The 20,754-nt window shown below is 53.4% G+C and overlaps 1 protein-coding gene across 3 annotated transcripts in view; it reads right to left on the minus strand.

Moving 5' to 3' along the window:
• The window catches only part of ARHGAP26 (Rho GTPase activating protein 26), a 104,342-nt gene that overhangs the window by 17,230 nt on the left and 66,358 nt on the right, over positions 1-20,754 (minus strand). For all 3 annotated transcript variants that reach the window (XM_074551941.1, XM_074551942.1, XM_074551943.1), the window contains exons 18-20: positions 16,308-16,467; positions 14,807-14,945; positions 10,994-11,147 (exon numbers count right to left, since the gene is read on the minus strand). In XM_074551941.1, the coding sequence (XP_074408042.1) occupies positions 10,994-11,147; positions 14,807-14,945; positions 16,308-16,467 (453 nt within the window). The remainder of the gene's footprint in view (positions 1-10,993; positions 11,148-14,806; positions 14,946-16,307; positions 16,468-20,754) is intronic.

The raw sequence follows: 20,754 nt of genomic DNA on the forward strand, positions 1-20,754 counted from the left end.
AATAGAAAAGTTGTAATGTGGCAGCAGGGAGCCAAAGCGGCAGTTTAGGAGGGAAGTGTTGGTAAATCAGGAGCCAGTGCCTTAGTCATGGCTTCTCCATCGTGCCACAGCTTCTAACATGAGATAATGCTGCAAGGCTGGGTGCATTAGTCACCAACAAATTCTGTTTGCAATTAAGCAGAACTCAACAGCCCTCCAGAAATCTCACTCCTCTCTGGCATTCAATGCACTGCAATCTTACATCCCCCTGAAAAGAAAACTCTCCCATCTGCCACCCCAACAACCATATGGGATCCTTGGAAAATGAAGGAAATTAAAGTCCCTGTGGGATCACAGCTCCCAGCTCAGCTGTGGGGGGGTTTGGGAGGATCCAATATTTGAGCTAAACACATCCTGTGCCCCGGGCGGCCCCACGGCGCTGCCGAGCTGGCTCTGCCAGCCAGCAGCAGCCAAACGGAGCTGTGTGGCTGAGGGCGACCTCCTTTTGGGAGCTCAGAGCTGCAGGGAAGGGGGGGACACAGAAGGACGCTGTCCTTGCTGCCAGCCACCACCACCTGCCCCAGGGAGGGCAGCCCTGACCCCTGCCCAAGGCTCCGGTGGGTCCAGCCCTGCAGCACCCTCCCCGTGCTGCCCCAGCACTCTGGGAGCCTGGCTTTGGGTGCAAAGTGAGGGAATTTGGTCCTCGTTTCCCCAGGCTGAGCTCTCCTCTGGCAGGCAAACTCCAGATGGCCCAAGGCAGGCGATGGGGGATCGCCTGCTCTGCCCCACATGCTCCCAGGGGGGAAAACACTGCTCTGCCATCCCCCAAGGAGGGCACAGACCTTGGGATGCAGCACAACTCCCCCCAGGAGTCAGCTCTCCAAAGGGAGAGACGCTCCTCTCACTTTTTAAGCTGTTTCTGGAAACGACCAGAACAGTTATTCCCCACTGTAAAAAATTCATTCCTGGCTAAGGAATATTCCCAACATAACTTGATAGGAGGCCACTTCCAGGCTCAGATCCTAACAGAAAACAAAGACAGTTCCTCTGAGCCTCATTAGCACCACAGGCTCAAACTCTCATTTTTCAGTGTGTAAATCTCCTCCCTGCACGAGGAGCCAGCGCTGCCCACGGAGAGCACACGCAGTGGGAAAAACAATGGGGATTACTTGGGCCTGAGAAGGTGATTTAAGAATAATGGATGATTAAAGACAATGCATAATAATTTTCTGCATTTTCTTGGTTTCCCTGATTTTGTTTTGTCCGTTTGGCTTCGTGCTGCTTTGCTCTGCAGCATTCTGCACACACCAGTTACAAAAGCTGATCAGAACTTTTCTCTGCAAACCCCACAGACCACGACACTGAAACAATCCAACTTGATCATATTTATCAAAAGAAACACCATGTTAGTTCTGTTCTTTCTTTTTCCATCTTTTTTTTCAGTTAAAACCACCAAACTTTGTAATAGCATTTTTGCCTCAGCAGCTCTAACCAGCACAACTCTCCTCCTGCAGTCACACAGCTGGGAGGTGTGAGCACCACAGCCCTCCCAGTTTACTGGCCCAGCCTCAATTTCTCTCTCTGCCATCAAGCTGGACATGTAGCCTTGGAGAACCTTCCCAGTAATCAAATAGAGCAGAGATTAATGCATTCAATTGACTTTTTCACGGTTAGCTTTTTTCCCACTCCTTTTTCTGTGCGCTTTCCCCAATCTCCCTGCGCTGCACCCACTGCTGTGCTGTGCACCCAGCACTTCCAACCCAAGCTCCCCAGCAGTTCCCTCCCCTGTGCCCAGCCAGGACACCTTCCCTGAGGATCCCCCACTGCCAGCCAGGGCACGGTGCCAGCCTGGGGACAGGCAGGGGGCTGTGACAATGTCCCAGCTTAGCACTGCCCTGTCACCGGTGTCTGCACAGCAGCCACGGGATTGGGTTACCCCCAGGTGAGGGGAAAGCAGAGGCCTTGCAGCTCCAGCTAATTTAAGAGATTAATTAGGCACAAGGATCCCCTTTCAGAGGAGACACGATGTCTCTGTGAGCAGCAGCCCTGCTCTGCTCAGTCCCTTTGGGGGCATTGTCAGCCTTCTGCTGGGGAAGGGGAAATGGGATGGGGTGAGAGGGGCGGCCCATGGGGTGGTCCCCATCTGAACCCTGCTCACGTCCCCCGTGCCAGCCCAGCTCCCTCCAGCCAGGCCACGGGGGAGCTCTGGGATGCCTTCAGCACTCCAGGGCTGTGTGCTGGGGCTGGTGCCCAGCACTGCCTCAGAAACACCCCAGAGCTGTCAAAAGACTTACAAGGGAGAGTCTGGGCCATGTCCCCGGTTCTGAATTTGACCTCTCTGCAAAAAGAGGAACCAAAGAATGCACTTGGCCGTTTCTCTACTATATTTCACCTGGGGTGACATTTATAGGTGGCAGGAAGACCTAATGTACCATCACTCTGCTTTCAGCAGGCTCAATGAAAGGTTTGGCTGGGCTCACACTTGAGATTCTGCCCAAAGGAAACTCAGACACTGACTGAGCAATGGGGCTGGGAGCAGAGATGGACATGGGGGCTGAGCAGGCTGGGGCAGGCAGAACACCCCAGGACCCCAAAATCAAAGGGGGGAAGGCAGGCAGGGGAGGAGAAAGAGAAAAGGAGAATCCTGGCCAGCAGGATGATGATCCTGAGCTCCACACAGAAGCTCAGCACACAGAGTGCCTTCGCTGCCCCTGGGAAGGCTTTGGTGGAGCATCTTTGATTCCTGCATCCATCCCCCCACAGTGACTGGGACGGATTTCAAATCCTGCTCCACTTGAAAGTAAAATTTCCATTAGCCAATATTTGTCTGAGGCAGTTTCTTTGAAGAAGATGCTGCGATCTCCACACTAATTACAGGAATTAGGAAAGCAAGTGCAAGATCTCTTTTTTTTCCAAGGCTTTCCAGAAAGCTGCCTCTTAAGCATCATGTGCTGCTGAAGTTTAAGGTGCATTTTTAGAACTCTTGCAAGGAAATCTAAATTAATTCAGCTTGCGAGAAGCACCCTTAGATGTTCCCAGAGCATCACCCAAATAGAACAGCACTCTTCAAAGGCAGAAACATCTGAGGAGTCTCCTGAGGGGCAGCACTGGGAAAAGCTGGGATGGTGGGAGTCAGGCCGCAGGAGCTGCGGGGTGGCCTGGAGTGCAGAGCCTCTGAAGTTCATCCGTCCATCTGTCTGTCCATCTGCAGCCACTCACACACCCCTGTGCCACCAGAGCCCATGGCCAGGGCCAGGCAGAGGATTCAGAGCCACCACAACTCCTCCTGCTGCCGTTAGCAGAGGGCTCTCAGCCTGACACATTGCCTTTGTTTGAGGGGATGGGATGGAGGAAATATTTTGATCTGTGACCACTGGGTCACATGGGGCTGCCCACAGGCCTGGAGACTCCTTTTATGAGAGTATTTGGCTTCACTTTCAAGTTCAATTTGTGGAAAGTTTCTAGACCAAGAGCTGACTGAAAAGTGAAGGAGCTCAAGCTTTGCACAGCTGCTGTGCCAAACTCCAGGGCCCGTGGAGAGCCCACACAGCCGGAAAACACAGCCCAGCCTTCCCCCTGCCAGCACACAGGGATGCTGGGGCAGGCAGGATTCCCACTGCTGGGGGCTTCTCCTGCCCAAACAGCCTGGAACATCCCACCTCAAAGGGAAATCCACCTCTGTCCTCCCCAAACCGACCCCTGCTCCTGCAGCCCACAGGCATTGCTCCTTTCCACACATCCTCAAATTCCTCCTGGAAGGATACAGATGCTCAGAAAATAAATTATTTAAGCACAACAAGGGAAGAAACTCATGGAATCACTAAGGTTGGAAAAGACCTCCAAGATCATGAAGTTCAACCTTCTACACGGAATCTGTACATATACATGTGTATATGGAGATATAGATATAAATTTAAAGATTATATGGCCATCAGCAACTAAGCCTCAAGTATATTTATCTGTGGAGTCTACTGAGTTTGCTGCTTGTGTTTCCATGAGCCAGGTTTGAGGACATTTGCCAGAGCCCTGAATCACTCTGGTTTATGGAGCTTTCTCACCACAGGCATGATCTAGGACTCCCAAGCTAAAACTGCTCTAAAAGAAACAAACACACAGACACCCTCACAACAGTCTGCACCAAAAAAAATAAATAAGTCACAGGATAGTTTGAATGTTATGTCATCTGGAATCAGCCAAGCAGCAGACTGGGAATTTTAGGAGCTTTTCTCAAGTAAGAGGACTGGGAGATAGGCGGGTTCTGTTCTAGCCCGGCAGCAATCTCTGCTCCTCCTGGGCACAAACCAACCCCATGTGAGGCACAGAGGATGCCAGCCCTGAGCAGCCACACAAGGAGGTATTGAGGGGAGGATTGAGCACCCTTGAAGGCAACGCTTCAAGCAGCAAAAGCTGGGTTGGGGATCAGGGTTGGGGGCCACCAGGACACCTCTTGCACCAGCTCCAGCCATCCCACGCTGCTGGAACCACAGATACTGGGTGTAAAACCCCCTGTCCCAGCCTGGAACCACAGCTGGGAACTGGTCTGCTCCTCTTAAAGAGCCATTCAGATAAGGCTGTTCTGGAGCTGCTCTGATGACAAGATTTTACCTAATCCCCCAAAAATGCCATTTATTGTTTGGCAGCTGAAGATCCGCCCCTCGGGGCTGGCCCTGGCGCTCCAAACCCAGATTAGAGCAGAGTTCTGGGGTCTGGGCTGAGCTTGAGTGGCTGCAGGGAGGAGATGGGGGCACACACTTCCCCCAGCCCCAGGGTCCAGCTGGGTCCCTGCAGCCCCCCAGGGGTGCTCAGCCCCCAGGGAAGGGCAGCAGGGGACACGGCAGCAGGGGAGGGTCCCCAGGGAGCCCCAGCCCTGCTCTGCTGGCCCCAGCACGCCTCTCCCAGCTCTTGGCTTGCTCCAGGGCCACCATGGCTCCCGGCCAGGCGGCCACAATGCACTGGAAGGAAGAAGAAACAGCTTTGTTTTGCCCAAAGCCTCGCAATTAATCAAGTTCCTATTTCCTCGCAGTTCCATGGTCCCACCCCAGGCAGCTTCCAGCTGGGGCAGAGCCCCTGTGCTGAGCACAGGGTTTGCTGTGCAATTCCATGTGAACAGAGATCCAGAAATTAACGTGAAATAGAAACGTGAAATAGAAACGTCTTTGCTACAGTGAGAACCACGCAGGGCCCTGAGGGTCCAGTGTAAAATGGGAGCCTCTGGAGCAGGCTGGCAGCACCATCCCTGCCAGCAACACCCCCTGGCACTCCCTGGGCACCAGCTCTCCATCCAGGAGGAACACACAGAATCCCAGAGCCATTCAGGCTGGAAATGACCTCCAAGAGCATCAAGTCCCAGCTGTGCCCAATCTCCACCTGTCCCCAGCCCAGGGCACCGAGTGCCACCTCCAGCCCTTCCTTGGACACTCCAGGGATGGGCACTCCAACCCTCCCTGGGCACTTCCAGTGCCTGGGCACCTTTCCATGGAGAAATTCCTCCTGATTTGGACCCCTCTGAGCAAAGTCACTGTTTATATACTGGCACACAACAAAACAAAACACCAGTGCATTTTCCTGGCCTCTTTCCAAGCTAAAGTGGGGCTGAATATCAGGGTGGGAGGAGAGCGGGTGAGAATCCAGGCTCCTCAGGGACAGCAGCAGCTGATTTATGAGTAAATTTCTTAAACAGAAGTCCCAGAGATGCCATTTCAGAGGGACATTCCCAAAGTGGCTGCCGGGAAGGCAGGATGAGGGTGGGACCTGCGCCTCTGCACCTCTAATTGCCATTATTCTTCAGGAATATAAACAACAGGAGCCACCCAGCAGAGCCATGAAAGCTCAGCAGAAAAGGGCCTGGGAGCACAGGGACAGGAACTGCAGGTCAGGCAGGTGAAGGACTCATTCCTGGCTCAGCACAGCCCCTCTGCTGAGCACAGATGGGCAGCACAGCCCAGCACAGCCTGCTCTCTCCTGCAGCCCTGCCCAGCTCCCCAGGACAGGCACCAGCAGCAGGGAAAGGTCTGTTTGCCTCACCTCACGTGCTCCTGCTTTCATGTGTCCCAGCTGATAGCTGTCAAAGAAACCTGCATTTTTAAGAGATCATTTTTCCAAAGAAACCCTAACCTCCCCTGTTTGCTCCATTGCCCCTGGATCCCTGGCAGTGCCCAAGGCCAGGCTGGACAGGGCTGGAGCAGCCTGGGACAGTGGAAGGTGTCCCTGCCTGTGGGATGGAGGAGCTTGAAGGCCATCCCAAGCCAAAGCAGTGTGTGTTCCATGATGCTGGGATGCTGAGGGCCTTCAGAGCAGAGCACAGGAACGGAGCAATGGGAGGAAGGTGCAGCATCACCCCAGCCCCACAGCTCTGGCGTGCTGTCCCCTGTCCCCCTGCCCCACAGCTCCCTCCCAGCCACCTGGAGAAGTCCCTGACAGAGACAGTAATGGTTGAAATTTCTCTCATTATAAGTAATGGAAAGAGAAATGTTCAATTTTAACTGCGATGCCTAATGAAGATTTATTTATGTGGGAATAACCACTCTTCCTTGGAGTAACTGGGTTATTTTTTCATGACCACTAGACCTTAGATCAGCTCCTCATTTCTTTCCATACCCACAGAGGGCAAGAAATAGCCATACTTGGTCAGTGAGGAAATGAAATTAAATGCAAATAGACATGCACTGACTAAATCTGAATTTCCCAAGGTTATTATTTCCCTAAATGCCAAGTCCCTGGGGTGAAGGAGGGGCAGCATCAGCCTGGGCCAGGGCTGGCAGTGTGGGGGCTCAGCCTGGCCCATGGGCAGTGCCCTGGGCCTGAGGATGGGCACCAGCACTGGGAACACTGGCAGGCCTGGAGGCACTAATGAACATGGGAAGCGTGTTAAACTGGTTCTATCTCCTTTGGAACCACCCAGTGCCACCCCTGACACAGGCAGGGACACCTTCCCCTGTCCCAGGTCACTCCAAGCCCTGACCAGCCTGGCCTTGGGCGCTCTCAGGGATGAGGCAGCCCCAGCTGCTCTGGGCACCCTGTGCCAGGGCCTGCCCACCCTGCCAGGGAACAATTCCTCCCCCATACCCCATCCAACCCTCTCCTATCAGTATGAAGCCATTCCCTTGTCCTTGCCCTGGCTCAGCTAAGGACACATCTCAGCCAGAGGCACACTGCTTTCTGCTTCATGCTTGGCTTTTCCTAAGGAAGATGCTCTCTGCAGGGCAGGATAAAGACACCCAACAGGACACACAAACCAACGGGACACACAAACCTGCTGTGAGACCCAGCAGTGCTGTGGGCACCACCCCTGCCCAGGCTCTGGTGGCCCTGGTGCCCAGGCAGCTGCAGGCACAGTGACAGCTCCTGGCACGGGACAGCACTCCTGCTGACTCACCCAGTACAACTCCTGCCTAGAGCAGTTTTTCCATAAAAATAAACCCAGCCCTAATAAATAAATGCATTCCCATCGTAAAAGCCCGATTGGTGGCTAGGAAGGAAGAGCCTGAGCCCGGCAGCAAAACAATTTCCCTCTGGATTTGAGACTGTGGACTGTGCTCCAGGAAAAGCACACCAGAAGGAGCCCATTTCCCTGGGAGGGGACAGGGGGACCAGCACCGAGGTGGGGGGACCCCAGCCCAGCACAGCCACTGCTGCAGCAGCTGGGAAGGAGCAATGCTCACTCACCAGGGGGATTTAGGAGCTGGCCCAGCTCCTGGCAGAGCAGACCTGGGGGACACACGAGCATTTAGCAGGGAGCCAAGGGCTTTTGTAAACAGAAGCTCAAACAAACATCTCTCATTTCACAGATGGTGCTCACAATTTACAGCTGGCACATTTAAAGGCCACCTCGGACACATCAGTGCTCACAGCCACAAGAAATGCCCTAGGCCTGCAGCCTCAACATTTGCACTCCAAGGAGCCTCCCTCTGAAATCCACAGGAGTTATTTCTACAGGAATGTCAGTAGGATATTCTGAATCAATATATCATCAGAATGCCCCAAAATCCTTTCCCTGCAGCTTCCCAGTTTGGGTGGGCACAGGGTCCCGATGGGCTCGTGGGGGCTGCCAGGAGAGATCCCCTCCTGAACAGCTCCCCAGCACTGCAGCCCTTGTCCACAGCTAAAAATCACAGAAAATTGTGAGGAACACAAGGAAAACCCCAAAGTCCTGAAGCAGAGCTCAGGGATAGGTGTCACAGGACCAGCAGAGGATCTGGCAGCGTTTGAAGCAGCACAAACCCCGAGGCACCTCCAGACCCTCCCATGGCCACAGACCCTAAATGTGGGCAGGTGATTCCAGGGCAGCCCCAGAACCCCACACAGCAGCAGCAGCTGCCCCAGCCCGGGGCACAGTGCGTGGCTGCCCCGGGCTGCCTGCAGAGCCCACATTTCTCAGCTGCCTGGCCAAACAGAAGTGGCTTTATGGACACAGGATTTGGGCAGCCCGCAGAGCAGGGCCGGAGCTCCCGGACACTGGCACCATTCAGACACCCTGCCCTGGCCCAGCCTGCAAACACAGGGCAGGGCTGGGCACTGACCCGCTGCTGGCAGCCTCCTCACCCTCCTCATCCTCACCAAAGCCAGCCCCACCGAGGGCAGAACCCCACGGAGCTCTCACAAACACAGCCCCTGCTCCTGGGCAAGCCAGGGGAGTGACAGCCACACACACTTAAAATAAAATCCAGATAGCTGCTTCATTGAAAGACTGGATTAAAGACATTTGATTTAAATATTTGGGGTCACAGAGAATATTTGGCCTGTGGTAGCCCCCTGAGGATCCATATTTCAAACTTCAGCCCAGCACAGACCAAAACCCTGTGTGCTCCTGCATGTGCAGAAATTATCTCACAATCACTGGGCTTGTGGAAAAGCACCAAATGCCACCAGCAGTGTCAGAGCCACGAGCTGCCAGTGCTGGCCTGCTCAGCCCTGTTTCAGCTCACAGAGCTAAAGGCTCTGGAACTGGCACAAGCACCTGGTTGAGTGCCAGCCTGCTCACCTAATCCCTGGGGAACAGCACGGTGCCTCCGCTCCCCAGAGCCCCACACAGCTTTAACTCGCTTATGCTGCTGAATTCCTCTGCAACTTCCCCTAAGAAAGAAATCATCAGGAAGAGACAACTCTTGGAATCTGAAAAACTGTGAATTTGGCAGCCAATCCTTGAAAGGTCTCAGCAAGACCCAGGCTCACAAACCTCATTCTGTGACAAGACACACCATTTTTTTCCCCCTTGAAGGACAAACTAAAGCAATCCTGTTGAGGAATGGGATGTGACTGACTGCAGAGCTTCAACCAGGCACGAGAGAGAGAAGCATCTTTGCTCTGTATGTATCATATATAAAGCACAGCCTTGATTTAGAGGTGTCCTACCTTTGGGAGGTCTGTCCTGCTGTGGGATGATCCCCATGGAGCAGGCACGGCACAGGGTTGGGCATCCCTGGGTGAGGACAGGCCACTGTGGGGCTGCTGCAGCTCAGGGTTTAGTGGCAGGAGGAAGATGATGGAAGCAGAGCAGATGGTGAAGCTGGATGAAGCCTGTGTCTGTTCCACACTTACCTTCCTGCCTGGAGAGCCTGGCAGGGCCTGGAGCCATCCCGAACGCCAGAGAGAGAGCTGCACCCCAAACCCCAAACCCAACCCAGCCAAGGCAACAGCTCACCATGCCCACAGCTCCTGTCCCAGCACCCACTGGCACCCAGCTACCCCTGGCATGGCCCAGTGGGGACTGGGAGCATCAGGGACTACGGCAGGGGTGGCAAGGACAGTGTCCTGCACTGGCAAGGACAGTGTCCCTGCACTGGGAGAGATGGCAAGGACAGTGTCCCTGCACTGGGAGAGATGGCAAGGACAGTGTCCTGCACTGGGAGGGGAGCAAGGACAGTGTCCTGCACTGGGAGGGGAGCAAGGACAGTGTCCTCCTCTGGGAGGGGAGCAAGGACAGTGTCCTGCTCTGGGAGAGATGGCAAGGATGGTGTCCCTGCAATGGGAGGGGAACAAGGACAGTGTCCCTGCTCTGGGAGGGATGGCAAGGACAGTGTCCCTGCACTGGAAGGGGAACAGGGACAGTGTCCTGCACTGGGAGGGCAGCAGGGACAGTGTCCCTGCACTGGGAGGGCAGCAGGGATGGTGTTCCTGCACTGGGAGGGAAGCAGGGATGGTGTCCCTGCTCTGGGAGAGTGGCAAGGACAGTGTCCCTGCACTGGAAGGGGAACAGGGACAGTGTCCTGCTCTGGGAGGGATGGCAAGGATGGTGTCCCTGCAATGGGAGGGGAGCAAGAACAGTGTCCCTGCTCTGGAGGGATGGCAAGGACAGTGTCCTGCACTGGAAGGGGAACAGGGACAGTGTCCTGCGCTGGGAGAAGAGCAGTGCTCCCACCGCCCATCCCGGGGATGCACAGGGCGTGCCCGGAGCTCCAGGGGAACAGACGGCATCTCCTGGAGATCTGAGCAGATCCTCACTTGGCGGGGAGGGGAGCTGCTGTGGGAAAGTGCTGCGGGGCTGGCCGTGGTGGCAGGAAGGAAATTCCCCCAGCGGAGCCGCCATGGCCAGGGCTCCGCCGCGGCAGCTTCAGGGCCTCAGAAATAACCCGGCCCTCCCCAGGGAGGCACTGCTAAGGTCACTGCTTTTTCCCTTGAACTTTCCAGATGAAGGAAGCAATAGCAGAAGCAACAGCACAGATTTGGCCGGAGATCAACTGTACTGACAACAGTCACAGGATTGAACTCAGAAGAAAAGTCCTTTGTGTGTGTTGGAGTTATCACCAGATGGGCTGGGCAGCACTGGGGAGCTCTGCTCAAAAATATTCCACATGGGCAAAGCCATCAGAGCTGGAACCCATGGCAGATGGAACCCGCAGTAACTAATTCCACTGCTTAGACCGAGTTAAAAACTGAGGCAAATGTTGGTGCCCATTAAAAATTCAAATGTTAAACTGTATCCTTCAGCAGACTGCTGAAGTTGAGAATAAGAAACAATTCTGATTAAGAATTAAGGATGGAGAGTCTATAAAACACTAATTACCATTGTACTTACAGGGAATTTGGCCTGTTGGGCTTAATTACTTCTAGTTCAAGATCACTCGAGTTCAGGCTGGGCTGGGGAGCGCTGTTGGAATTGAGGAAGCTGTTTGCATTTGAAGAGACGACAGATTCCAGGCTGGAGTTGATGATGCTGTTCCTATTCTCCTCTAAAAAACACCAAAACCCAAGAATCATCAGCTGCCACTGCGGCCAAAGTGAAGAGCAAATGGCTGGGAAGGCATTGAGCATTCCCAGGAAAGCCTGTGCCGGTGCACACAGGGACATGTCCCCAGAGCTCGGTTAGTTACAGACAAATTATACATTAAACCATAAGAAATACCAGGTACTCTTTGGCTCCTTTGGGTTGCAGATGCAGTGAGCACTGACAGCACTGTGCATCTCAAAGAGCCACCGAGCACTGGCCCCCTCCTCAGCTCTGCCAGGCCACCCAAAATCCCATTAACTCATTTCCAGGAGCTGCCTTTGCCACTGGAGCAGTAATTGCACTTGTGAGAAGCAATTAGCAACGCTGATGGCATGAGAGCAGCCCTGGGCAGAGAGTGGCTGCTTCTGGGATGCTGCTTTCCTGAAAGAAGGCACCAGCTGGAAAACACACAGTCCTACTGCAAGGATACCTCTGTCCAAAGTTATTTTTGTGGTGCACAATAACATGGACAAACCACAACCCAAAAGCATGTAGTGAGAGGGAATCCTTGCTCCCAATCTCTTTAAATTCCACCTCTTTTTGAGTGAGGAGAATGTGCAATATTAATTTGTATCCTGTGCACATATAAAGGGAGTAAAAGAGTGCAAGAGGAACTCCTGGGTGGTGTGAAAGGTTAATCCTGAGCACACAGCAGAGAGGAACTGCCATAAAACAGCCTGGCAGGAGGGTTGTCTTGGGGTGCTGGTGCAGCTCTGCCATCACCCCAAAGGGAAATGCCACATCAGCCCTGGAGCTGCTGCATTTCCCAGGCACCTGGACAGAATGAGCACCTGCAGGGCAGCAGGACAGGGCTTGGTTTAGCTCAGGTTGAGCTTATCTTCCAGAGGCGAGCCAAGGATGGGTGACACTGATACATGTCAACGTGTTCTGAAAGTGGATTTCATTAATCTCCATCTGCAATGAGCCACCATGGGAACAAGCAGCACAGACATTTCTCTGTCCCCAGCTCTGCAAAAGTTCAACCCTCAGGGCACCAGCACCCTGGGATGAAAAAGATGATCCATGCAGAAGACAAAGAGGGAAAAGTGAAGAAAAGCAGAGTACTGACCTCCACACAAACACTGACAGGCAGATGTGATAGCCAGCAGATGAAAAAACAAAGAAATTAAGCTGTCTAAGGACCTAAAAACCCCAAATTCCTCTGTTCTTGCATGTGCCAGAGGAAGTTTTAGGCAGGCCATGAGAGGCCACCTGTACACAGCTGGGCAAGGCCAGGAACTGCCTGTGCTGAGCCTTAGGAGCTGACCTGAGCCCCTGGAGCGTGCACTGACACCAGCTCATTATTTGCAAACATCTTCTGCCCAGGGCTGGAGGCTGGGAATAAGCTCCATAAGCTTGGCAGCTCAGTGTGGATTGTCCCTCTAATCTCCAGAGCAGCCACCAGCCAAGAGTGGAGTCCTTGTCAGCCACAGAGCTGGGAGTGAATCAGCTCAGGGGGATGAATGGCAGAATCTGAAACTCCTGCTTCATTTTATTTCCTCCTTGTTAAAAGGCTGAAACTGTACCTTGCTTCATGCTTCTGAAAGCTCATGTGAAGGATTCTTAGCTGGAAGATTTGATTTGGTCTTACAGCTGCAGGAGCAGAGCTCCCCATCAGCTCAAGAGCATTTCCAGCCTGCAGAGAAAAGAGCCTTTCACCCCTTACCCAACCTTCCTGTCTCTAGTGGGCAGTCAGGCAGGCAGAGCCACTGGAGCCTCCCCAGAGGCTTTGTCTCCAGGAACCCTGACAGCTGATCCAGGGCACCTTGGTGACAGTGACCCCAGGCAGCAGAGAGGGGATGACAAAAGAACTGATAAGGAAATGGTGTTTGCCATGTTGGTGACACTCGTGTCACAAGAGCTACTCCCTGGGTCAGATGTGGATAAAAATGTAACTGTTTAACAACAAAATAATCACTAGAATCATAGATTAATCATGATTATCTAATCTGCTCCCTGTTGTGCTGAACACGATAGTTTTTGAATTAGACACAGCTTGGTATGGTGAATGCTAGTGAAAATAGAAAGATACTGGACTTGGATGAACAGGTTTCAAGTGATGGAAAATCCACTGTCCCACTCCACTTCTTTTTATGTCAAACTGCTCCCAGTCTTAAAAACTGTGCACCCTGCTCCCATTTAGAACACTTCTAGCTTCAATTTCAACTTTCAATTTCTGTGCTGCTCAGCTGGGCTTGAGCTGCTGCCTAAGCCCTTGTGCTTCACCCTGACTTCAGAGCCTTGGTCTGTCTCCAGACCAGTAAGAAAGGAAAGGAAGAAGAAAAGAAGAAGAAGAAAGGAAACCTCACATATTTCTCGTGATGTGCAGCAGGGAAGGCAAATAAAACAGCAGTGGCTTCCCAAAGACACAGGAGGTTATAGACTGTCAGGAGGAACACCAAGAAAATGTTGTTTCACATGGGAATAAATAAATGCAGAAATAGAGAAATGAGCTCAGTTCCTCTCCAGGCATGGGGAGGATGGCACATGGAGAGCCTGGAGGCTGACAGGCCACTGCTTAGTTAGCAGCAGATAAATTACTTGGGCTGAAAGTTTTCAAAAGCAGCGTTTGATATTTGAGGCTTCACCGAGAGCCGTCCCACACCATTTCCAGAGCACGCTCGGGGCACCTCTGCTTCCTCAAACCCACGCGGATCTTTCCGAAAGGAGAGTGCCTGCTAGTTAACAGTAACCTAATCAGACAAACCCACGTGTCTGGGGAGTCAGCAAAGCCCACAGCAGCCACTCTGTGCACCCTGGGGAGCTGCCCATCCCCAGCCCTGCCCTGCTCCACTTGTGCTGTCCTGCTCACCACGAGTCTCTCCTGCTTTTTGACCAAACTGGGAGAGCTCCCTGTGTGCAGCTGCCTGGCTCCAGGAGCACACGGGCAGCAAGGACCAGAGAGCTGGGAGCTGGGTTTACTCTGTAACATGAAACAACAGCCTGAGCAGACACATTTCTGCCACCCCATGAGCAGGGCTGGGGCCTTGGCTCTTTCACCCAAATATCTGGAGCATCAATTAGTGACAGAAATGGAAAGATGAGCTCCAACACTTTTAAACTGCCATGGGACATAATCCTCAGGAAAATGCCGAACCTCCTGGCCGAGTTTTCCTGTCTGTAAAAGGCAAAGTGCCCGAGGGCATCCCAAAAGGGCCGCCCTGTGGTGGCTGCCCTTGCCACAGGTGTGGCACTGCGTCCTGGCAGCTGATGGCAGCGATGACGGGCCCAGGAACATGAGAAGGGGACACGCAGGGGCCCGTCAGGTGGGGAGGGGACAGCAACACTTTATCCCGTGCTAAGGCAGCCTCATGCAGAGCCCCAGTTAAGGGCTTGGATGCCAGGAGAGATTCCACTCCCCACCAACACGACAGCAGAGGAAACCAAAGCCTGACCCTGTTATGGAATCAGCCCTTCTACTGACAGCAGGAAAACTGCAGGGGAATGGCAGGGGATGGTGGGGGATGGCAGGGGGAGGGCAGGGGGAGGGCAGGGGGAGGGCAGGGGGAGGGCAGGGGGATGGCAGGGGAAGGGCAGGGCGATGCCAGGGCGATGCCAGGGCGATGCCAGTCTGTGAGGCACAGCTAGGGCGCAGCTGGAGGCAGGCAGGGAGGCACTCACGCTTCTCGTTGGGCTGGGCCGTGTGGAACAGCGTCAGCGGGCGCTCGCTGCACGAGGGAGGCTTCGACTCCGTGCTCTTCTTGCGCGATAACAGCAGCTGCGAGTTCGACGCCGGAGCCTCTGGCACCGTGTTAAATATCTGTTAGAAATAATAAACAAGTTGTTCTTTGGCATCACCCCGTGGAACAGGACAGCTGCCCACCTGCCTGGGCTGCACCGCTCCCCGGCGCAGCCTCTGAGGAGGACACACACTCAACAGGGCAACGTTTTGGGGACAGATTCCTAAATTCCACATTTCCACTCTGCCTGCACTCCTCTTTTCTTCACCCAAAAGGTACACTGCAAACAGTGAAGAACTCTGGCACTCTGCTGACTTTTGGGGGTGCAGGTGATGATGGGCAGCCCAGACAGACCAGCAGCGTCCCCCCTGTGCCCCACTGCGTGACCCCGGCGCCCACGCTCCCACGGCTGCAGACCAGCTTGGGAAAATCTTTGCAACTTCCAGCTACAGCTGTCAGAAAACTGAGTAATCACATTTTTCTCAAGGGGATGAAATTTTAAAACTGCATGAGCCCAAAGGGCAGCAGCCTTGCTGGTTGCTGTTATTTGGTTGTGTACTGCTCCTTTTCTAGACCCCGCAGGCTCAGAGAAGGGCAGTGACCCCTCCAGACCAGCTCTCTCCAAGTCTCTCTCCATTTCTGGGAGTCCATTAAACCCATTCCTTAGTGTCCTTCCTGCTCCTGCCCCTGCCAGACAGACAGCTGGCACAGCCAGGTTTTCCCAACAGGAGAAGCACACGTTGGCACAGCTCTCTGCTCAAGACAGAACTGATGTGGACTTGGAGCCATGATGCCACCCCAGCCAGGCCAAGCTGCTTTCTACTTCTGCCTTCGCTGCCCAAATGCACAGATCCGTTACTCCTTTCCAATCCAAATCAGACTAACAAAAGATCATAATCAGGGAACTGGCTGCATTTAGAAGAAAATGGCAGTTTTTAAAAAGCACATGTAGCCAGGGAAGGATGGCCAGAACCTCAGCCCCACTGAGCCACCACTGCTCCACTGCAGACCCCAACATCCATGGCCAGCAAACACAAATGCATCAGGATTCAGATCAACAGTGTGGATAAAGCCAGTGCTGGATAAACCTGGATTTAGTCAGCAAAGCAGGAGCCAGCTGAGGTGTGCATCTCACTGGTTTGCTTTAGCACTCATCTCTCTTGACACCAAGGACACATTCCCATTAAACAGTGGGAAGGGGGAGAAAGGGAATTTCTGTGATGGAATCACAGCCATGCTGACACACTGGGATGACCATAAACAAGGCTGGCTACCAGCAGCACTGGTTACACAGCCACAGCCCAAGAATGCCAGCTGCCCCCTCCCCAGCACAGCCCCACCGTGGTGCCACTGGCCATGGGGAGAGGGGGCTGCCATGGTCAAAGAGAGACCAATTCCTGTCCATAAACCCCTGACATGAAAGAAGCAAGGGAAGCCATTACCTTCTCATGGTTCTCTATTAAAATCTCAATCACAATGTTCTGGAATTTGATGTCCATAATGGCAGCCACAGTTTCCTCTTGAGGTCGAAGCAGCGTCGGCCCAAACACCACACCCAGATTAGCAACAGTCATCAGGTTCTGTTTGTGATTATCTGCAACTCTGGGAAAAAAAGAGAAAGAGAATGAAGTAGGCGATGGAACTAATCCACAGGGAACCCCCTCCCTGCCCTCCCTGCCTCGTGGCTGGCACAAGGCTCACAACCCTGTTTACATTTTTCACGCTCCTGGTGAGCTCCTTGAAGGCTCAGCCATGTGGAAAAGTACAAATTTAACTGTTGTGTTCCTGGGGAGCTCTCAGCCCCCATGAACTGACTAATCCCATAAACCCTCAGCCCCGCGCCAGCCACTGAGCCTCATGCTGCAAACCCCTCCCAGGAAAACATCTTGAATCATTAATGCTTAAAACCCTTCTGAAAACAAATTGTTGGACCTCTGACACATGCTGCTCTCCAACTCAATGAGTGACCTCATATGTTCCAAAGGCCAATTCCTTCCCAGCCATTCCAGCACCAGAGGTCAGTCCCCTCTGGCCCAGCCAGGCTGCTGGGAGGCCAAGATGGGGCTTTGCCCCCAGATCCCCATGTGTTCCCTTCTCCTGGCACAAGATGGGGACCCAGGGACACCCAAGCCTTCCTCCTCACCACCTCCACCTCTTTCAGCTCACAGGAGGGCTCAGAGCAGCTCAGCAAATGAAGCAGCTCACGCTGAGGATGGGGCACCCTGCTCGTGGTGTTTGAGGGGTTACCCTGGAGCAGCTGCAGCTGGCACCTGGTCTGAGAGGGGCAAAGCCCCAGCAGCCCTAATGGGGCACGTCCTGTGCTCTGCCTCACCTGAGGGGACACAGCAGCAGGGACACAGGCAGGCATCCCGCTGCTGGGACAGCTGTGTGCCCCCTGGGCACTGCTGAGTCACACAGAGACATCTGTGTGCCCCCTGGGCACTGCTGGCACACCTGGGGACACCTGTGTGCCCCTGGGCACTGCTGAGTCACACAGGGACATCTGTGTGCCCCTGGGCACTGCTGAGTCACACCTGTGTGCCCCCTGGGCACTGCTGAGTCACACCTGTGTGCCTTTTGGGCACTGCTGAGTCACACAGGGACATCTGTGTGCCCCCTGGGCACTGCTGGGACACCTAGGTACACCTGTGTGACTCTGGGCACTGCTGAGTCGCACCTGTGTGCCTCTGGGCACTGCTGGGACACCTGTGTGACTCTGGGCACTCCTGAGTCACACAGGGACACGTGTGTGCCCCCTGGGCACTGCTGAGTCACACCTGTGTGCCCCTGGGCACTGCTGAGTCACAGAGGGACACGTGTGTGCCCGTGACCTGCAGTGCAGCCCTGCAGCCCCAGGAGTCTTTCTTGTGGTTTGCTCCTGCCCTCTTCAACCAGGAAATGTGTGCTCACACAGCTGTAGCTTGAGGGAGTTTTAGTGTCTGTTCTTTCTCTTTCTCTCTCGTTTCCCTGGACAAATGCAGCACACAGTGAGGCTCAGATTCACTTGCTGGACTGACCCTAATATTTACAGCCATGAGTTCTAACATTGATCTTGAGGTCAAGACATTTGTGTGCAAGCTCAGCATATTTCAGCACACTGCAAGCCCAGGGCTGGCTAAAAGCAAAGGATGCTTTCCATCCTTTTCCATCCCAATCTCACCTGAACCAGCAAAGAACTCATCCCTACACACAGCTCCTCAGGCAGCAGGCAGGGGCACATCTCAGGGGGGCTCAGGGCTGCTGGTTTAGCTTCCCCAGCAGCAGCACCAGCCCTACCCACTGCCTGGGCAAGGAGCCTCACACTGGTGCACATTTCACCCCTGGGGAACATGCTGCTCACACCCAGCCAGGCCGGCCATCCCACCCCTGGGCAGGCACAGAGCCTCTCCCCATCCCCATCCTCATCCTCACCACAGCCAAGAGCTCACCCAGCTGCTCATGGCCATGCCAGCACTGCTGAGCTGGGAGGGGAAACAAACTCTCCTGAGGGAGTCACAACCTCATGGAGCAGCAAGAGAGGCAGAACAGGTTCAATAAGAAACAATTTATACTAAATAATACTCAAATACTAAATAATACAAATAATACGAACAATAAATAATACTAAATAATACAAACCCACCCTCCACTCCCACCCACACCACTCACAAACCCCAATGACAGTTTTGCATTGCAAAATTGCATTTCAGACACACATTCACATGCTCCTAATTGGACAGGGAAAAATGCAGCTGCAGTCCAAATGGCTTTCAGAAGCATTAATAAAATAATAATTTTAATGATCTTCTGTGGTTAGTAAAACAATGTTCATTTATAAAAAAACAACTGAATTGATCTAAGTCGCACAAAATTAGGTGCCTCCATTTCTCATTACCATTACCATGTCCTACATCACTCTAATAAATTGCACTGTCATCAGCTCATTACAGGGAGGCAGCTGAGCGTGGTCCTGGCAATTATTTCAGACTGGGCTATTAATGGTTTCCCAGGCAGGACATGGTCCCACAGCAGCAGCCCGGGGCTGCCCGCTCACCCACGGGTGCTGCCCTCCCCTCCAGCACCACCCCTGCTCAGGGAGCTTTGCTCTGCCCCTGGAGCTGTCCTGCAGCTGTGCAACCCAGCTCCTTTCTGGAAGAAACCTCAGGGCCACACCAACTCCTGCTCTGCAGCCCGGGTACTTTTCCAGCAATAGCCATCCCTGTACCAGGTCAGCACAGCCGTGCTCCAAAACATGATTCACCTTTCACATCCTTCAAATTCCCCATCCATTACCCACAGGATAATTCACTCTAAATTATAGCTCTTCATCATCCTTTGTACTAGGAAATAATGCTGCAGTTTCTAAAGATGGCTGTTCTCAGCCCAAAGTGGGCTTAATGCTGGGGCTCTTCAGCAGGGACTGTCAGTGCCATTCCTGAGCTGCTCTTTACAAGTTTTCCAAGCAGGCACTGTATTTTCCTTTTAACCTGCTGCTTCCTTCCAGCCCTTGATGCACTATCATTCATTTCTATGGGTCCTTTTTCTGCTCCCCACTTTACAGGAGGACCTCCAGCACAGGAGAAAGCAACAACTGATGGAGGAATGTGCAGAACCTCCTCACTTCCCTCCTGCTCACAGTGGCTTTGGGCCTCTGGGCTGCTCCTTCTCCTGGCAGCACATGATGGTTCCCTGGGGATCAGGAGAGATCAGCCTGGGGGTGTGGGACAGGCAGAGCCCCTTTGATCTTGGGGTCAGGGGAAGGTCTGTGCCCAGCACTGCTTCCCCAGCCAGCAGCTCCACCAAGATCTGACCCAGATGGTGCTGCTGGGACAGAGCCCTGCCACGGCCTGGGGACACCCAGCCCAGGGAGCACCATCCATGCCCAGGCCATGCCCAGGCCGTGCTGGGCACTGGCAGCTCCCAGCTGGTGTCACTGGGACAGAGCCCTGCCATGCCTGAGGACACCCAGCCCAGCCCAGGGAGCACCATCCATCCCCAGGCCATGTCCAGGCAGTGCTGGGCACTGGCAGCACCCAGCTGGTGTCACTGGGACAGAGCCCTGCCATGCCTGGGGACACCCAGCCCAGGGAGCACCATCCATCCCCAGGCCATGCCCAAGGTGTCCCTGCACACCACTCACTTCTCACTCCCTTCCAGCACAACAAAGGAGAGCAGCAGCCGAGTAAATCCATGTTGGGTGTTAAATTAGATTATGCCCGGGTTGCCTGGATACTGTGTAATCACTGCCATGACCAAACACAATTTAATACAGGGTAATTGGTAGCCAAGGTTCAGTGCAGGGGAAGCAGGGAATAGTAAATGTTCCAGTGTGGTTGGAGCTCCTGTGGGTGCCACAGGGGCTCCTGGCTCTGCTCCCACAGAGCTCCTGCCTCCCATGTCTGGAATCACTTCCTACATGTATTTTATAGATGTATTTATATGTATGTAAAAACTACCGTGTGTTTATTTTATATATAAACACGTATTTTATATATAGAATGCATGTATCTGAATCTCAGCCAAAAGTGCCATTATTAGTTCAAATATCTTCCCTGATTCAGAACAAAACTCCTGAGCAAACAACCATCTGAAGGGAACAAAAGGAAAGTCTGGAGTGTTTCTATTTCCATGCCTGGGACAAGCATTTGCAATCAAAGTGCTTGTTGTGGCTGGCCTAGCAATTCCTCATAGGACAGCAAATAATGCAGCTCATTCCTCTTGCTACAGGTGAAAATCCATCCCCTGTCTGCCACCACCACAAGAGCATCTGTTTAATGTGACACAGCCAGTCACACAGCCTGCAATCCCCAAAATTATTGAGGCTGTTTTGAGTAGTTTGATAGAAATTGAACACCTTTGACTCTGGGCATACAGGGAAGGTAAAAGGCAGAGGGAGCAGAGGCAGCACAG

This window comes from Zonotrichia albicollis, chromosome 15 (assembly GCF_047830755.1).
Source record: "Zonotrichia albicollis isolate bZonAlb1 chromosome 15, bZonAlb1.hap1, whole genome shotgun sequence".
Classification (NCBI taxonomy): Eukaryota; Metazoa; Chordata; class Aves; order Passeriformes; family Passerellidae; genus Zonotrichia; species Zonotrichia albicollis.